Genomic DNA, 20,792 nt, shown 5'->3' with positions numbered 1-20,792 from the left:
TCTGTAAACGCTGTGTTATTTTACCGTTTAGGCCATGTCCAAGCAAAATATCTAGGAATGGGAGTGTGTTATTCACCTCCATTTCCATGGTGAACTGGATGGCCGGGTTTTGTGCATTGAGATGATTTAGAAAATCATTAAGTGTATCTTTACCATGTGGCCAGACAACCAGTGTCATCCACATATCTAAACCAAAAGGATGGTTTCAATGTGCTCGAGGCAAGTGCTCTTATTTCAAAGTTTTCCATGTACAAATTTGGTATAGCAGGGGATAAAGGAGAACCCATTGCTGCTCCTTCTTTTTGTTTAAAGAAATCCCCTCTCCATAAGAAATAAGTGTTATTTAAACAATGGCCATCAAGTTTCGGAATATCTTTTGGTAAACCGGTATTCTTTACTAGTGTATCAAGTAATTTAAGCGATTCGTCCACTGGAACCTTAGTGAACAGATAAATCACATCGGAGTAAGTTTAATATCTTTAATCACATTCACAAGATGTTCTGAATTTTGGTCGCGAAAGCCTATGTGTTAAACTAAACAGAGATGGGTAACTCTAGGCCCATGTCATTGATCAGACTCATCAGTGTGGTATCATCACCAATACAGAGATGGGTAACTCTAGGCCCATGTAGTCATTGATCAGACTCCATCAGTGTGGTATCATCACCAATACAGAGATGGGTAACTCTAGGCCCATTTAGTAATTGATCAGACTCATCAGTGTGGTATCATCACCAATACAGAGATGGGTAACTCTAGGCCCATGTAGTCATTGATCAGACTCATCAGTGTGGTATCACCACCAATACAGAGATGGATAACTCTAGGCCCATGTAGTCATTAATCAGACTCATGAGTGTGGTATCACCACCAATACAGAGATGGGTAACTCTAGGCCCATTTAGTCATTGATCAGACTCATCAGTGTGGTATCATCACCAATACAGAGATGGGTAACTCTAGGCCCATTTAGTGATTGATCAGACTCATCAGTGTGGTATCATCACCAATACAGAGATGGGTAACTCTAGGCCCATGTAGTCATTGATCAGACTCATCAGTGTGGTATCATCACCAATACAGAGATGGGTAACTCTAGGCCCATTTAGTCATTGATCAGACTCATCAGTGTGGTATCATCACCAATGCTCACTGCAGTGAAGACTGCCTCTGACAAGCCGCACATGTAGAGTTACCACTTTCACACCGCGGGGTCAATTATCTGGGCTAATTCAAAGCTGCTTGAGAAAAATACAATACAAACTCAGCGTCTGATGTCACACTACTGCTAAGGCAAGATGAGCCCATCAATAGTAACACTGTGTGTCTGTGTACACCTATGTTAACCACGCTGTGTGTGTGTACACCTATGTTAATCACACTGTGTGTGTGTACACCTATGTTAATCACACTGTGTGTGTGTACACCCCATGTTAATCACACTGTGTGTGTGTACACCTATGTTAATCACACTGTGTGTGTGTACACCCCATGTCAATCACACTGTGTGTGTACACCTATGTTAATTACACTGTGTGTGTGTACACCATGTTAATCACACTGTGTGTGTACACCTATGTTAATCACACTGTGTGTGTGTACACCATGTTAATCACACTGTGTGTGTACACCATGTTAATCACACTGTGTGTGTACACCTATGTTAACCACACTGTGTGTGTACACCATGTTAATCACACTGTGTGTGTGTACACCATGTTAATCACACTGTGTGTGTACACCATGTTAATCACACTGTGTGTACATGTTAATCACACTGTGTGTGTACACCATGTTAATCACACTGTGTGTGTGTGAACACCATGTTAATCACACACTGTGTGTGTGTACACCATGTTAATCACACAGTGTGTATGTACACCTATGTTAATCACACTGTGTGTGTGTACACCATGTTAATCACACTGTGTGTGTGTACACCATGTTAACCACACTGTGTGTGTACACCATGTTAATCACACTGTGTGTGTACACCATGTCAATCACACTGTGTGTGTACACCTATGTTAATCACACTGTGTGTGTACACCTATGTTAATCACACTGTGTGTGTGTACACCTATGTTAATCACACTGTGTGTGTACACCTCTGTTAATCACACTGTGTGTGTACACCATGTTAATCACACTGTGTGTGTACACCTATGTTAATCACACTGTGTGTGTGTACACCATGTTAATCACACTGTGTGTGTACACCTATGTTAACTAAATGCCAACGTTGGCTCGACGTTGCATGTTTACTGGGTTTGAATTAAAATGTTGTGTTCTCGATGGAGTAATTTCTGCCCCTCTAAATTTTTCAACGCTTTTACCGAACTTGAAAATGTAGTTTACTTCCTGTCGTCCAATCAATCACACATGTTGCACGCGGTGACGATGCATATCCTGTATTAAAATCGGCATCAATTAATCATATTATTGCCTCCTTTCCAGCAATTAAAAATAAGATTTATGGACGGCGTCTTAAATTTTGTTGTGCAGGTGGGAAAAACGCCGCGGTCCCTAAACTGCGGAATCGTCTCGCGCGACGAGCAGGCGCCGCGTGTCTGAGGCGCGCCTGCTCCGTGTGCGTGTTAACGAGTTACGGACAGCATCACACGCACACACAAAAAAGTAGCACGTTGAAGATTAATTTATAAAGTAATCAATCAATTAAGCGGCTCTTTTAAAGCAATTACAATTTTTTTTGTATGGACGGATTATTTAATTTAATGTTTTTTTTTGCTAGGTCAATGAAACGCCGCGGTCCCTAAAGTGTGGAATCGCCTCGCCGGGGAAGCAGGCGCCACGTCCTTCTCTCACGGAGGTGAGTTATAAACTATTTAATTATTTTTTGATTTAAAGCTTTCGTGACTGCAGTAATTCATATTCTTAGTTTTTTCGGTAAAGTCACGTTGAAGAGAAACAACAAAATAACAAAATATATATAATGGTCGAAACGTCGTGAGAATTTTTTTATTGTTTTATATATATTTTGTTATTTTGTTGTTTCTCTTCAACGTGACTTTACCGAAAAAACTAAGAATATTTAATTATTGTTGTTATTGTTATTAATCTTCACTTCTCTGTGTTTACGTCGCGTTTAAAGCTTGTGATCACTTCCCGTTGTCCACTCGACTTCTTCTTCTTTACCTTTTAGCGCACTTTAAAATAATAAGGCGTTGTTTAATAATAAAACGTTGTTGTTATTGTGTGTAAGGCGTTTCCAGGGTAGTCCTCGACTTACGACGGAGTTGCGTTAAAGCGACCAACACCGGAACTCGGAAATATCGTCCTTAGCCTAGCCGGGAGTCTTACAGAATGGTGATTATTTAGCAAAAACAGATAATTTACAGTAGTACTGTATAAACTATATACCGTATGTATTTATTACAATACTGTATTGCTATAACAACTTTAAACATGCATTGAACGTAACGTATCGTATGTTGTACTGTACTCGCCAAGATTCGTACCTCGCGCGCCGCTGCGTTTGCCTGCCGCGCGAAATTTAAAAGATTTTAACAATTTTGTCTTATCGTAAGATCGTAAGATCGAAATAGCGTAAGTTGGGGGTCGTCGTAAGTCGGGGATCGTCGTAAGTCGGGGACCTCGTGTGCTTCCTGCAGGCTGTCACCACCACGTGTGTTGTCACCACGTGTGATGTCACCACCTCGTGTGATGTCACCACCACGTGTGATGTCACCACCACGTGTGTTGTCACCACCTCGTGTGATGTCACCACCACGTGTGATGTCACCACCACGTGTGTTGTCACCACCACGTGTGATGTCACCACCACGTGTGATGTCACCACCACGTGTGATGTCACCACCACGTGTGTTGTCACCACCACGTGTGTTGTCACCACCACGTGTGATGTCACCACCACGTGTGTTGTCACCACCTCGTGTGATGTCACCACCACGTGTGATGTCACCACCACGTGTGTTGTCACCACCTCATGTGATGTCACCACCACGTGTGTTGTCATCATCTCGTGTGCTGTCACCACCTCGTGTGATGTCACCACCACGTGTGTTGTCACCACCACGTGTGATGTCACCACCACGTGTGTTGTCACCACCACGTGTGTTGTCACCACCACGTGTGTTGTCACCACCACGTGTGATGTCACCACGTGTGTTGTCACCACCACGTGTGTTGTCACCACCACGTGTGTTGTCACCACCACGTGTGATGTCACCACCACGTGTGATGTCACCACGTGTGTTGTCACCACCACGTGTGTTGTCACCACCACGTGTGATGTCACCACCACGTGTGTTGTCACCACCACGTGTGATGTCACCACCACGTGTGTTGTCACCACCACGTGTGTTGTCACCACCACGTGTGATGTCACCACCACGTGTGGTGTCACCACCACGTGTGCTGTCACCACCACGTGTGCTGTCACCACCACGTGTGCTGTCACCACCACGTGTGATGTCACCACGTGTGTTGTCACCTCGTGTGCTGTCACCTATTAATAAACTCCGCGTTCAAATCCAATTAAAATTAGTTTTATACATTTGTGGCGGCCCATTGTAAAACGTCAACACACTGAGATGTCTCAGAATATTGAAGTCAGCAACCCCCCCCCCCCCCAAAGTCAAAATCCTGGCTCCTAGCCCACTGACCCTCCTCCACCTACAACACGTGGAGATCCGTTTATACAGCAGAGTTGCAAATCATTCATTAAGGTGGAGAAATAGTTCACGTGTGGAGTTAACGGGGAATAAAAATAGCAGATTATATATGTGTGTGTGTAGACCAGGCGTCTCAATGTCATACTGTGGCCACGAGAATAATACAGAACTGGGCTACTTGTTTACCAATACTGAGTTATATATTAACATTGTTTACCAATGCTGAGTTATATATTAACATTGTTTACCAATACTGAGTTATATATTATCATTGTTTACCAATACTGAGGTATATATTAACATTGTTTACCAATACTGAGTTATATATTAACATTGTTTACCAATACTGAGTTATCTATTAACATTGTTTACCAGTACTGAGTTATATATTAACATTGTTTACCAATACTGAGTTAATATATTATCATTGTTTACCAATGCTGAGTTATATATTAACATTGTTTACCAATGCTGAGTTATATATTATCATTGTTTATCAATACTTAGTTATATATTAACATTGTTTACCAATGCTGAGTTATATATTAACATTGTTTACCAATACTGAGTTATATATTATCATTGTTTACCAATACTGAGTTATATATTAACATTGTTTACCAGTAGTGAGTTATATATTAACATTGTTTACTAATACTGAGTTAATATATTATCATTGCTAACCAATGCTGAGTTATATATTAACATTGTTTACCAATGCTGAGTTATATATTAACATTGTTTACCAATGGTGAGTTATATATTAACATTGTTTACCAATACTGAGTTATATATTAACATTTTTTACCAATGCTGAGTTATATATTAACATTGTTTACCAATACTGAGTAATCTATTAACATTGTTTACCAATACTGAGTTATCTATTAACATTGTTTACCAATACTGAGTTATATATTAACATTGTTTACCAATGCTGAGTTATATATTAACATTGTTTACCAATGCTGAGTTATATATTAACATTGTTTAACAATGCTGAGTTATATATTAACATTGTTTACCAATACTGAGTCATATATTAACATTGTTTACCAATACTGAGTTATCTATTAACATTGTTTACCAATACTGAGTTATATATTATCATTGTTTACCAATACTGAGTTATATATTAACATTATTTACCAATACTGAGTTATATATTAACATTGTTTACCAATACTGAGTTATATATTAACATTGTTTACCAATACTGAGTTATATATTAACATTGTTTACCAATACTGAGTTATATATTAACATTGTTTACCAATACTGAATTATCTATTAACATTGTTTACCAATACTGAGTTATATATTAACATTGTTTACCAATGCTGAGTTATGTATTAACATTGTTTACCAATGCTGAGTTATATATTAACATTCTTTACCAATACTGAGTTATATATTAACATTGTTTACCAATACTGAGTTATCTATTAACATTGTTTACCAATACTGAGTTATCTATTAACATTGTTTACCAATACTGAGTTATCTATTAACATTATTTACCAATACTGAGTTATATATTAACATTGTTTACCAATACTGAGTTATATATTAACATTGTTTACCAATACTGAGTTATATATTAACATTGTTTACCAATACTGAGTTATATATTAACATTGTTTACCAATACTGAATTATCTATTAACATTGTTTACCAATACTGAGTTATATATTAACATTGTTTACCAATGCTGAGTTATGTATTAACATTGTTTACCAATGCTGAGTTATATATTAACATTCTTTACCAATACTGAGTTATATATTAACATTGTTTACCAATACTGAGTTATCTATTAACATTGTTTACCAATACTGAGTTATCTATTAACATTGTTTACCAATACTGAGTTATCTATTAACATTGTTTACCAATACTGAGTTATATATTAACATTGTTTACCAATGCTTAGTTATATATTAACATTGTTTACCAATGCTGAGTTATATATTAACATTGTTTACCAATGCTGAGTTATATATTAACATTGTTTACCAATACTGAGTTATATATTAACATTGTTTACCAATACTGAGTTATCTATTAACATTGTTTACCAATACTGAGTTATATGTTAACATTGTTTACCAATGCTGAGTTATATATTAACATTGTTTTCCAATACTGAGTTATATATTAACATTGTTTACCAATACTGAGTTATCTATTAACATTGTTTACCAATACTGAGTTATATATTAACATTGTTTACCAATACTGAGTTATATATTAACATTGTTTACCAATACTGAGTTATATATTAACATTGTTTACCAATACTGAGTTATATATTAACATTGTTTACCAATACTGAGTTATATATTAACATTGTTTACCAATACTGAGTTATCTATTAACATTGTTTACCAATACTGAGTTATATATTAACATTGTTTACCAATACTGAGTTATATATTAACCTTGTTTACCAATACTGAGTTATATATTAACATTGTTTACCAATGCTGAGTTATATATTAACATTGTTTACCAATGCTGAGTTATATATTAACATTGTTTACCAATACTGAGTAATATATTAACATTGTTTACCAATACTGAGTTATATATTGACATTGTTTACCAATACTGAGTTATCTATTAACATTGTTTACCAATGCTGAGTTATGTATTAACATTGTTTACCAATGCTGAGTTATATATTAACATTGTTTAACAATGCTGAGTTATATATTAACATTGTTTACCAATACTGAGTCATATATTAACATTGTTTACCAATACTGAGTTATCTATTAACATTGTTTACCAATACTGAGTTATATATTATCATTGTTTACCAATACTGAGTTATATATTAACATTATTTACCAATACTGAGTTATATATTAACATTGTTTACCAATACTGAGTTATATATTAACATTGTTTACCAATACTGAGTTATATATTAACATTGTTTACCAATACTGAGTTATATATTAACATTGTTTACCAATACTGAATTATCTATTAACATTGTTTACCAATACTGAGTTATATATTAACATTGTTTACCAATGCTGAGTTATGTATTAACATTGTTTACCAATGCTGAGTTATATATTAACATTCTTTACCAATACTGAGTTATATATTAACATTGTTTACCAATACTGAGTTATCTATTAACATTGTTTACCAATACTGAGTTATCTATTAACATTGTTTACCAATACTGAGTTATCTATTAACATTATTTACCAATACTGAGTTATATATTAACATTGTTTACCAATACTGAGTTATATATTAACATTGTTTACCAATACTGAGTTATATATTAACATTGTTTACCAATACTGAGTTATATATTAACATTGTTTACCAATACTGAATTATCTATTAACATTGTTTACCAATACTGAGTTATATATTAACATTGTTTACCAATGCTGAGTTATGTATTAACATTGTTTACCAATGCTGAGTTATATATTAACATTCTTTAACAATACTGAGTTATATATTAACATTGTTTACCAATACTGAGTTATCTATTAACATTGTTTACCAATACTGAGTTATCTATTAACATTGTTTACCAATACTGAGTTATCTATTAACATTGTTTACCAATACTGATTTATATATTAACATTGTTTACCAATGCTTAGTTATATATTAACATTGTTTACCAATGCTGAGTTATATATTAACATTGTTTACCAATGCTGAGTTATATATTAACATTGTTTACCAATACTGAGTTATATATTAACATTGTTTACCAATACTGAGTTATCTATTAACATTGTTTACCAATACTGAGTTATATGTTAACATTGTTTACCAATGCTGAGTTATATATTAACATTGTTTTCCAATACTGAGTTATATATTAACATTGTTTACCAATACTGAGTTATCTATTAACATTGTTTACCAATACTGAGTTATATATTAACATTGTTTACCAATACTGAGTTATATATTAACATTGTTTACCAATACTGAGTTATATATTAACATTGTTTACCAATACTGAGTTATATATTAACATTGTTTACCAATACTGAGTTATATATTAACATTGTTTACCAATACTGAGTTATCTATTAACATTGTTTACCAATACTGAGTTATATATTAACATTGTTTACCAATACTGAGTTATATATTAACCTTGTTTACCAATACTGAGTTATATATTAACATTGTTTACCAATGCTGAGTTATATATTAACATTGTTTACCAATGCTGAGTTATATATTAACATTGTTTACCAATACTGAGTAATATATTAACATTGTTTACCAATACTGAGTTATATATTGACATTGTTTACCAATACTGAGTTATCTATTAACATTGTTTACCAATACTGAGTTATCTATTAACATTGTTTACCAATACTGAGTTATCTATTAACATTGTTTACCAATGCTGAGTTATATATTAACATTGTTTTCCAATACTGAGTTATATATTAACATTGTTTACCAATACTGAGTTTTCTATTAACATTGTTTACCAATACTGAGTTATATATTAACATTGTTTACCAATACTGAGTTATATATTAACATTGTTTACCAATACTGAGTTATATATTAACATTGTTTACCAATACTGAGTTATCTATTAACATTGTTTACCAATACTGAGTTATATATTATCATCGTTTACCAATACTGAGTTATTTATTAACATTGTTTACCAATACTGAGTTATATATTAACATTGTTTACCAATACTGAGTTATATATTAACATTGTTTACCAATACTGAGTTATATATTAACCTTGTTTACCAATACTGAGTTATATATTAACATTGTTTACCAATACTGAATTATCTATTAACATTGTTTACCAATACTGAGTTATATATTAACATTGTTTACCAATGCTGAGTTATGTATTAACATTGTTTACCAATGCTGAGTTATATATTAACATTCTTTACCAATACTGAGTTATATATTAACATTGTTTACCAATACTGAGTTATCTATTAACATTGTTTACCAATACTGAGTTATCTATTAACATTGTTTACCAATACTGAGTTATCTATTAACATTATTTACCAATACTGAGTTATATATTAACATTGTTTACCAATACTGAGTTATATATTAACATTGTTTACCAATACTGAGTTATATATTAACATTGTTTACCAATACTGAGTTATATATTAACATTGTTTACCAATACTGAATTATCTATTAACATTGTTTACCAATACTGAGTTATATATTAACATTGTTTACCAATGCTGAGTTATGTATTAACATTGTTTACCAATGCTGAGTTATATATTAACATTCTTTACCAATACTGAGTTATATATTAACATTGTTTACCAATACTGAGTTATCTATTAACATTGTTTACCAATACTGAGTTATCTATTAACATTGTTTACCAATACTGAGTTATCTATTAACATTGTTTACCAATACTGAGTTATATATTAACATTGTTTACCAATGCTTAGTTATATATTAACATTGTTTACCAATGCTGAGTTATATATTAACATTGTTTACCAATGCTGAGTTATATATTAACATTGTTTACCAATACTGAGTTATATATTAACATTGTTTACCAATACTGAGTTATCTATTAACATTGTTTACCAATACTGAGTTATATGTTAACATTGTTTACCAATGCTGAGTTATATATTAACATTGTTTTCCAATACTGAGTTATATATTAACATTGTTTACCAATACTGAGTTATCTATTAACATTGTTTACCAATACTGAGTTATATATTAACATTGTTTACCAATACTGAGTTATATATTAACATTGTTTACCAATACTGAGTTATATATTAACATTGTTTACCAATACTGAGTTATATATTAACATTGTTTACCAATACTGAGTTATATATTAACATTGTTTACCAATACTGAGTTATCTATTAACATTGTTTACCAATACTGAGTTATATATTAACATTGTTTACCAATACTGAGTTATATATTAACCTTGTTTACCAATACTGAGTTATATATTAACATTGTTTACCAATGCTGAGTTATATATTAACATTGTTTACCAATGCTGAGTTATATATTAACATTGTTTACCAATACTGAGTTATATATTAACATTGTTTACCAATACTGAGTTATATATTGACATTGTTTACCAATACTGAGTTATCTATTAACATTGTTTACCAATACTGAGTTATCTATTAACATTGTTTACCAATACTGAGTTATCTATTAACATTGTTTACCAATACTGAGTTATATATTAACATTGTTTACCAATACTGAGTTATATATTAACATTGTTTACCAATACTGAGTTATCTATTAACATTGTTTACCAATACTGAGTTATATATTATCATCGTTTACCAATACTGAGTTATTTATTAACATTGTTTACCAATACTGAGTTATATATTATCATTGTTTACCAATACTGAGTTATATATTAACATTGTTTACCAATACTGAGTTATATATTAACCTTGTTTACCAATACTGAGTTATATATTAACATTGTTTACCAATGCTGAGTTATATATTAACATTGTTTACCAATACTGAGTTATATATTAACATTGTTTACCAATACTGAATTATATATTGACATTGTTTACCAATGCTGAGTTATCTATTAACATTGTTTTCCAATACTGAGTTATATATTAACATTGTTTACCAATACTGAGTTATCTATTAACATTGTTTACCAATGCTGAGTTATATATTAACATTGTTTTCCAATACTGAGTTATATATTAACATTGTTTACCAATACTGAGTTTTCTATTAACATTGTTTACCAATACTGAGTTATATATTAACATTGTTTACCAATACTGAGTTATATATTAACATTGTTTACCAATACTGAGTTATATATTAACATTGTTTACCAATACTGAGTTATATATTAACATTGTTTACCAATACTGAGTTATTTATTAACATTGTTTACCAATACTGAGTTATATATTATCATTGTTTACCAATACTGAGTTATATATTATCATCGTTTACCAATACTGAGTTATATATTAACATTGTTTACCAATACTGAGTTATATATTATCATTGTTTACCAATACTGAGTTATATATTAACATTGTTTACCAATACTGAGTTATATATTAACATTGTTTACCAATACTGAGTTATATATTAACCTTGTTTACCAATACTGAGTTATATATTAACATTGTTTACCAATACTGAGTTATATATTAACATTGTTTACCAATACTGAGTTATATATTAACCTTGTTTACCAATACTGAGTTATATATTAACATTGTTTACCAATGCTGAGTTATATATTAACATTGTTTACCAATGCTGAGTTATATATTAACATTGTTTACCAATACTGAGTTATATATTAACATTGTTTACCAATACTGAGTTATATATTAACATTGTTTACCAATACTGAGTTATATATTAACATTGTTTACCAATACTGAGTTATATATTAACATTGTTTACCAATACTGAGTTATCTATTAACATTGTTTACAAATACTGAGTTATATATTAACATTGTTTACCAATACTGAGTTATATATTAACCTTGTTTACCAATACTGAGTTATATATTAACATTGTTTACCAATGCTGAGTTATATATTAACATTGTTTACCAATGCTGAGTTATATATTAACATTGTTTACCAATACTGAGTTATATATTAACATTGTTTACCAATACTGAGTTATATATTGACATTGTTTACCAATACTGAGTTATCTATTAACATAGTTTACCAATACTGAGTTATCTATTAACATTGTTTACCAATACTGAGTTATCTATTAACATTGTTTACCAATGCTGAGTTATATATTAACATTGTTTTCCAATACTGAGTTATATATTAACATTGTTTACCAATACTGAGTTTTCTATTAACATTGTTTACCAATACTGAGTTATATATTAACATTGTTTACCAATACTGAGTTATATATTAACATTGTTTACCAATACTGAGTTATATATTAACATTGTTTACCAATACTGAGTTATATATTAACATTGTTTACCAATACTGAGTTATCTATTAACATTGTTTACCAATACTGAGTTATATATTATCATCGTTTACCAATACTGAGTTATTTATTAACATTGTTTACCAATACTGAGTTATATATTATCATTGTTTACCAATACTGAGTTATATATTAACATTGTTTACCAATACTGAGTTATATATTAACCTTGTTTACCAATACTGAGTTATATATTAACATTGTTTACCAATGCTGAGTTATATATTAACATTGTTTACCAATACTGAGTTATATATTAACATTGTTTACCAATACTGAGTTATATATTGACATTGTTTACCAATACTGAGTTATCTATTAACATTGTTTACCAATACTGAGTTATCTATTAACATTGTTTACCAATACTGAGTTATCTATTAACATTGTTTACCAATGCTGAGTTATATATTAACATTGTTTTCCAATACTGAGTTATATATTAACATTGTTTACCAATACTGAGTTTTCTATTAACATTGTTTACCAATACTGAGTTATATATTAACATTGTTTACCAATACTGAGTTATATATTAACATTGTTTACCAATACTGAGTTATATATTAACATTGTTTACCAATACTGAGTTATATATTAACATTGTTTACCAATACTGAGTTATATATTAACATTGTTTACCAATACTGAGTTATCTATTAACATTGTTTACCAATACTGAGTTATATATTATCATCGTTTACCAATACTGAGTTATTTATTAACATTGTTTACCAATACTGAGTTATATATTATCATTGTTTACCAATACTGAGTTATATATTAACATTGTTTACCAATACTGAGTTATATATTAACATTGTTTACCAATACTGAGTTATATATTAACATTGTTTACCAATACTGAGTTATCTATTAACATTGTTTACCAATACTGAGTTATATATTAACATTGTTTACCAATACTGAGTTATATATTAACCTTGTTTACCAATACTGAGTTATATATTAACATTGTTTACCAATGCTGAGTTATATATTAACATTGTTTACCAATGCTGAGTTATATATTAACATTGTTTACCAATACTGAGTTATATATTAACATTGTTTACCAATACTGAGTTATATATTGACATTGTTTACCAATACTGAGTTATCTATTAACATTGTTTACCAATACTGAGTTATCTATTAACATTGTTTACCAATACTGAGTTATCTATTAACATTGTTTACCAATGCTGAGTTATATATTAACATTGTTTTCCAATACTGAGTTATATATTAACATTGTTTACCAATACTGAGTTTTCTATTAACATTGTTTACCAATACTCAGTTATATATTAACATTGTTTACCAATACTGAGTTATATATTAACATTGTTTACCAATACTGAGTTATATATTAACATTGTTTACCAATGCTGAGTTATCTATTAACATTGTTTTACCAATGCTGAGTTATTTATTAACATTGTTTACCAATGCTGAGTTATATATTAACATTGTTTACCAATACTGAGTTATCTATTAAGATTGTTTACCAATACTGAGTTATCTAATAACATTGTTTACCAATACTAAGTTATCTATTAACATTGTTTACCAATACTGAGTTATATGTTAACATTGTTTACCAATGCTGAGTTATATATTAACATTGTTTACCAATACTGAGTTATCTATTAACATTGTTTACCAATACTGAGTTATATGTTAACATTGTTTACCAATGCTGAGTTATATATTAACATTGTTTTCCAATACTGAGTTATATATTAACATTGTTTACCAATACTGAGTTATCTATTAACATTGTTTACCAATACTGAGTTATATATTAACATTGTTTACCAATACTGAGTTATATATTAACATTGTTTACCAATACTGAGTTATATATTAACATTGTTTACCAATACTGAGTTATATATTAACATTGTTTACCAATACTGAGTTATCTAACATTGTTTACCAATACTGAGTTATATATTAACATTGTTTACCAATACTGAGTTATATATTAACCTTGTTTACCAATACTGAGTTCTATATTAACATTGTTTACCAATGCTGAGTTATATATTAACATTGTTTACCAATGCTGAGTTATATATTAACATTGTTTACCAATACTGAGTTATATATTAACATTGTTTACCAATACTGAGTTATATATTGACATTGTTTACCAATACTGAGTTATCTATTAACATTGTTTACCAATACTGAGTTATCTATTAACATTGTTTACCAATACTGAGTTATCTATTAACATTGTTTACCAATGCTGAGTTATATATTAACATTGTTTTCCAATACTGAGTTATATATTAACATTGTTTACCAATACTGAGTTTTCTATTAACATTGTTTACCAATACTGAGTTATATATTAACATTGTTTACCAATACTGAGTTATATATTAACATTGTTTACCAATACTGAGTTATATATTAACATTGTTTACCAATACTGAGTTATATATTAACATTGTTTACCAATACTGAGTTATATATTAACATTGTTTACCAATACTGAGTTATCTATTAACATTGTTTACCAATACTGAGTTATATATTATCATCGTTTACCAATACTGAGTTATTTATTAACATTGTTTACCAATACTGAGTTATATATTATCATTGTTTACCAATACTGAGTTATATATTAACATTGTTTACCAATACTGAGTTATATATTAACCTTGTTTACCAATACTGAGTTATATATTAACATTGTTTACCAATGCTGAGTTATATATTAACATTGTTTACCAATACTGAGTTATATATTAACATTGTTTACCAATACTGAGTTATATATTGACATTGTTTACCAATACTGAGTTATCTATTAACATTGTTTACCAATACTGAGTTATCTATTAACATTGTTTACCAATACTGAGTTATCTATTAACATTGTTTACCAATGCTGAGTTATATATTAACATTGTTTTCCAATACTGAGTTATATATTAACATTGTTTACCAATACTGAGTTTTCTATTAACATTGTTTACCAATACTGAGTTATATATTAACATTGTTTACCAATACTGAGTTATATATTAACATTGTTTACCAATACTGAGTTATATATTAACATTGTTTACCAATACTGAGTTATATATTAACATTGTTTACCAATACTGAGTTATATATTAACATTGTTTACCAATACTGAGTTATCTATTAACATTGTTTACCAATACTGAGTTATATATTATCATCGTTTACCAATACTGAGTTATTTATTAACATTGTTTACCAATACTGAGTTATATATTATCATTGGTCAAATAGCCCAGAAATCCTGTCCTGCTAATCTTCCAGCAAATGGAAGAAGCACTGTGTACTTTTTTTTATTTAAAGCTTTCGTGAGCAGTAATTCATATTATTAGCTCTCTCCGTAAAGTCACGTTAAAGGGAAACAATAAAATCATACAAATATATAAAACATTATATATTTTATTACTTTATTGTTTCCCGTCACTGTGTACTTGTGAACGCAGTCGTATTTGTTTTGTGTGTATGGGCGAACTTCTTTCGCACAATACGTAGCCAACCATGTTAACCGGAGGTGCGGGTTGGGGCAAGGATGATAACAACTAACTAACTAACACACACACAGAGCACTTCTAACCAAGTTAAGTTTTCAATCTAGATGTAAGAAGTGAATATAGCTCCAGTATCTATACTCTTTGGTTCTTTTGGGTAAAGTCACGTAGGTGAAAATAAAATAACAAAAAATCACGACGTTTCGGCCACAACACAAGCAGCCTTCATCAGGTGAAGGGACGAGACTGTCTGGAGGACAGCGCTGGAGTGGAAGAAGCCACGCTTAGATCACGACCTTTAAGCTGTGTGAGAAGAAAAAGACCACGCGCCTTGATAAAGGAATTAGCATATAATTTAGCATTGAAATGGCTCATTGAAATAGCTAAGTTAAAGTATACACATCTGCAGAGGCACCCCTTGACAAAGGAATTAGCATAGAATTTAGCATTGAAATAGCTGAGTGATGTTCTGTTTGAGAGGAGACCTGATGGCTCATTGGGGCATTCTGTCTACAGGAAACCCACCCACACAGATTCCTACTTGAAACCTGATTCCCACCACCACCCAGCCCAAAAGAATTATCTCATCAAAACTTTATACCATAGGCCTCATTGCATTTCGGACCAACACCACCTGACCAGTGAATTAAAACATGTACACCTGGCCCTCAAAAGGAATGGTTACTCTGACCGTACCATCCGCCAAGCTGTTTCTCCCTCCATACAGAAACAACCACTTGATACTCTGGTCAAAACCATCACACTACCATATATAGCAGGCGTTACTAAAAAGATTTCCAAAATTCTAAACAAACACAAGATCCAGGTCCGGTTCAATACAGTACACAAAATGAAGGATGTCATTCCTGACTTACAGTACCCCGGGGTTTACAAATTGAGTTGTACCTGCGGTGATTGCTATATCGGGGAGACAAAGCGACATGTTTCTAACCGAATTCCCGAGCACAAATCAGATTTGAAATACGGCAAAACGAATTCTTCTGCCGTGGCTGATCACTGTTACAACGCTGTGGGTGATCACGATATAATTTTCTCCGATACCAAGGTTCTTTGCAAACCCATGGGTTTTTATCAGAGATTTGTTCACGATGCAATTCAGATCTACAAAAACAGACACAATTTCAACCGAGAAGATGGTTTCAAATTAAGCAACCATTGGAAAGATGTTCTAAATCGAACTAAACATTAAACTAATTTTAATGGTACAGTATATTTTTCAAGTAGTGGTACCCCAAACTTTCGCAGCTCTTATAAATTCCCTTTTCACACCATCAATAGGTAAACTTCCCCCCGCGCCAAACGGCAAGTCCACCGGCACGTACACCACCTCTTTTCTGAAATCGGCCAATCAAATGCTATTTTTTATGCTAATTTCTTTGTCAGGACACCTTGTTTGCTCGCACACAGTTTAAAGGCCCGCGGTCTGAGCGTGGTTGTGTTTCGCTAAATTCTCCTGTTTGATTTGTACTAGGTGCCTCGGTGAATGTATTTGCTCTGACTTTAACATAGCTATTTCTGTGACCAGTTACAAGCTAATCACTCATCTATTTCAATGCTAAATTCTATGCTAATTCCTTTGTCAAGGGGTGTCTCAGCGGATGTGTATACTTTAACTTAGCTATTTCAATGAGCCATTTCAATGCTAAATTATATGCAGATTCCTTTGTCAAGGCGCTTTGTTTCTTCTCACACAGCTTAAAGGTCGTGATCTGAGCGTGGCTTTTTTCACTCCAGCGCTGTCCTCCAGACAGTCTCGTCCCTTCACCTGATGAAGGCCGCTTGTGTTGTGGCCGAAACGTCGTGATTTTTGTTATTTTATTTTTTTACCTACGTGACTTTACCCAATAGAACCAAAGATTATGGATCCTAGCAGTCACGAAAGCTTTAAATCTAGAACTGTGAATCCATTTGCAAGTAAACTCACATTTCAACAATGAGGGTTGAAAGCATTAAGCATTAGCTCTGTCTGCATATCTGTTCTGTTGTAAAGATGATCCAATATGAACACAATTGTAGCACAACAGCTCTGTTGCTATTAGGGACCTAACAATGTTGAAAACTGGCCAACATTGATTAAACGGCCCACTCATGGTCCAGAGCAGAACTCGGTACCACCTAAGGTAGCAAAACTTAAGTCGTACCCATTTATTTGGATGGAAAATGAAAGTAAATTACTTGATAGTCTCACTCATTGCATTTGTTTATCACTGGCCACGTAGAGAAATTGAAACTGCTCAATTTAGGCCACCTCACGTGGTACCGACAAAGGAGACATCTCATGGGCTATGAAAAAATAAGAATAGGTTGTATCCTTTCTGGCAATAAAACAGATCTTAAGATTCATTGAAAAAGGTTTCTGTTTGGTGTTTGAACATGTAAACACCCGTTTTATTGCCAAAAAAGGATCAAATCTATTCTTATTTTGTCATACTTTGATACCGGAAAAACGGTCTCATTTTGAAGCGTCTCATGGACTATTGGATGGGGAGAAAAAAAACGGCGCTAAAAGTCAGCGCCGACCTCTCCTGTCGTGCCCAGTGACGTCATCACGGGCGAAGTTCACCGCGCGAAGTCAAACGCCGCCTCGTGAGCGCTGCTCGAAACACAAAATCATCGCTCGGTGAACATTTCCGAGGACAAACAAACGCATGCCGGGAACCGTGTGAGTTTGTGTTTCTTGTTTCCTCTGCGCAATGTGGGGGAGGGCTTCATCCAGCAGTGGATTGACAAAAGCGCTGTATTCATACTGCACAGGCTACGCTAATGTCACATTTAGGCCCATGGACCGAACAAACGCGTCTCTCTTTCTCCATCTGTCTCCATTTTCTCTCTCTTTCTCTCTTCACTGCTGGCCTGTAGGTTTGGGCCGAGCGAGTTCCTGCCGGGGATTTGGCTCTTCAGGAGTTGATTCCCCCCGTGGCTTTGTCGGCACGAGGCGACCGCGCGGAGTGTCAAGGGCTCCACCGGGCCCCAAGCCGCTGCCCCAGCACCACCGTAGTAGCCAAACCACCGGTGCTCGGCATGGCCTGTATGAAGGTCTTGCTGGACCTCATGTTGAGCACGGGGTACAACATCGTCCAGGAGAACGGACAGAGGAAGTTCGGACCGCCGCCCGACTGGCAGGGGCCCCCTCCCGCCCGTGGCTGCGAGGTGTTTCTGGTGAGGATCCCGCGCGACCTCTACGAGGACGAGCTGGTGCCCGTGCTGGAGACGGTGGGGAAGCTCTACCAGCTCCGCCTCATGATGGAGCATAGCGGAGAGACCCGCGGCTATGCGTTCGCTACCTACGTGACGCTCGCCCAAGCCACGGATGCCGTCAAGAAACTCGACAAATTCGAGATCCGTCCCGGACGCCGCATTGGAGTCTGCTTCAGCGTGGACAATCGCCGCCTCTTCATTGGGGGGCTGCCAGAGGACAAGAAGCGAGCGGAGGTGATGATGGCGATGAGCGGTGCCACAGAGGGCGTGGTGGACGTCAAGATGAGCGTCTGTCGCCGGGACAAAACCCTCAACCGAGGCTACGCGTTCATCGAGTACGGGAGCCATCGCGCGGCCGCCATGGCCAGGAAGAAGCTCCTTCGAATCAACTTCCGGCCATGGGGCCGGACCATCAAGGTGGGCTGGGCCATCCCGGAGTGGGACACGGTGGCTGCGGCCGCGGCAACGGAAGACGAGGAGATGGAGGCGGCGGTGCCAGACCTGCGGCAGCCGGAGTGCACGGGCACCGGCAAAGCCGCACACAGCCTGTTTGAGGGCTGGGGGGCACGCACGTGCCTGTGGTGGGTACCTCGCCACCTGCGGCCCATGCCCGTGGCTCTCGAGGTGGTGCCGGAGGCGGCCGTGCTGTCGTGGGCGGGGCGGCTGCGGATGCTGTGCCGGACCGCCGGCATCAGCTACCCAATATTCGAGCTGCACGCTTACTCGGGGCCCGGGATGCCCGCGGGCCTCCTCTATAAGGTGTCGATTCTCGGGAAGGGAGAAGGCGCCGGCATCTTCCCCGCATTTCTGAGCTCCAGCGAGGAGGGAGCACGGGAGGTGGCGTGTCAGCTCGCCTACAACATCCTCAGCAATGCGAATCCCCCGCCTCCGGCCACGCCCTCTCGTGGAACCTTTGAGCAGGTTACACGAGAGGGCGTGGCCAGAGGCGTGGCTAGGCCCCGCCTCTGGCCACGCCCTCTCGTGGAACCTTGGAGCAGGTTACACGAGAGGGCATGGCCAGAGGCGTGGCTAGGCCCCGCCTCCGGCCACGCCCTCTCGTGGAACCTTGGAGCAGGTTACACGAGAGGGCGTGGCCAGAGGCGTGGCTAGGCCCCGCCTCCGGCCACGCCCTCTCGTGGAACCTTTCGAGCAGGTTACCGGAGTAACTCGGCTAGCCCCACCTGTTGCCTTTGCCCCAGATGCGCCTCCTTCCCTGATTGGTTGTTACCTCTGTGGCCGTACCTTTGAAGCCCTTGCCAGGCCAGCAGGTGTCACCCTGTCATGTCAGCAGGTGTCACCCTGTCATGTCAGCAGGTGTCACCCTGTGATGTCAGCAGGTGTCAC

The 20,792-nt window shown here is 34.6% G+C and overlaps 1 protein-coding gene across 1 annotated transcript; it reads left to right on the top strand.

Moving 5' to 3' along the window:
• Positions 1-2,568: 2,568 nt before the first annotated feature.
• On the top strand, positions 2,569-20,741 carry LOC142908561 (dead end protein homolog 1-like). Its single transcript, XM_076059320.1, has 2 exons — positions 2,569-2,831; positions 19,110-20,741. The coding sequence occupies exon 2, from the start codon at positions 19,272-19,274 to the stop codon at positions 20,556-20,558; it is 1,287 nt and encodes a 428-aa protein (XP_075915435.1). The 5' UTR covers positions 2,569-2,831; positions 19,110-19,271; the 3' UTR covers positions 20,559-20,741.
• Positions 20,742-20,792: the final 51 nt, after the last annotated feature.

This window comes from Petromyzon marinus, unplaced genomic scaffold (assembly GCF_048934315.1).
Source record: "Petromyzon marinus isolate PM22_M1 ecotype Great Lakes invasive population unplaced genomic scaffold, UKy_Petmar_22M1.pri1.0 PM_G_Scaffold_1, whole genome shotgun sequence".
In the NCBI taxonomy this organism is placed as follows: domain Eukaryota; kingdom Metazoa; phylum Chordata; class Hyperoartia; order Petromyzontiformes; family Petromyzontidae; genus Petromyzon; species Petromyzon marinus.
Note: the sequence above shows the minus strand (reverse complement) of the source record. Positions and strands in the feature narration are given on the sequence as shown.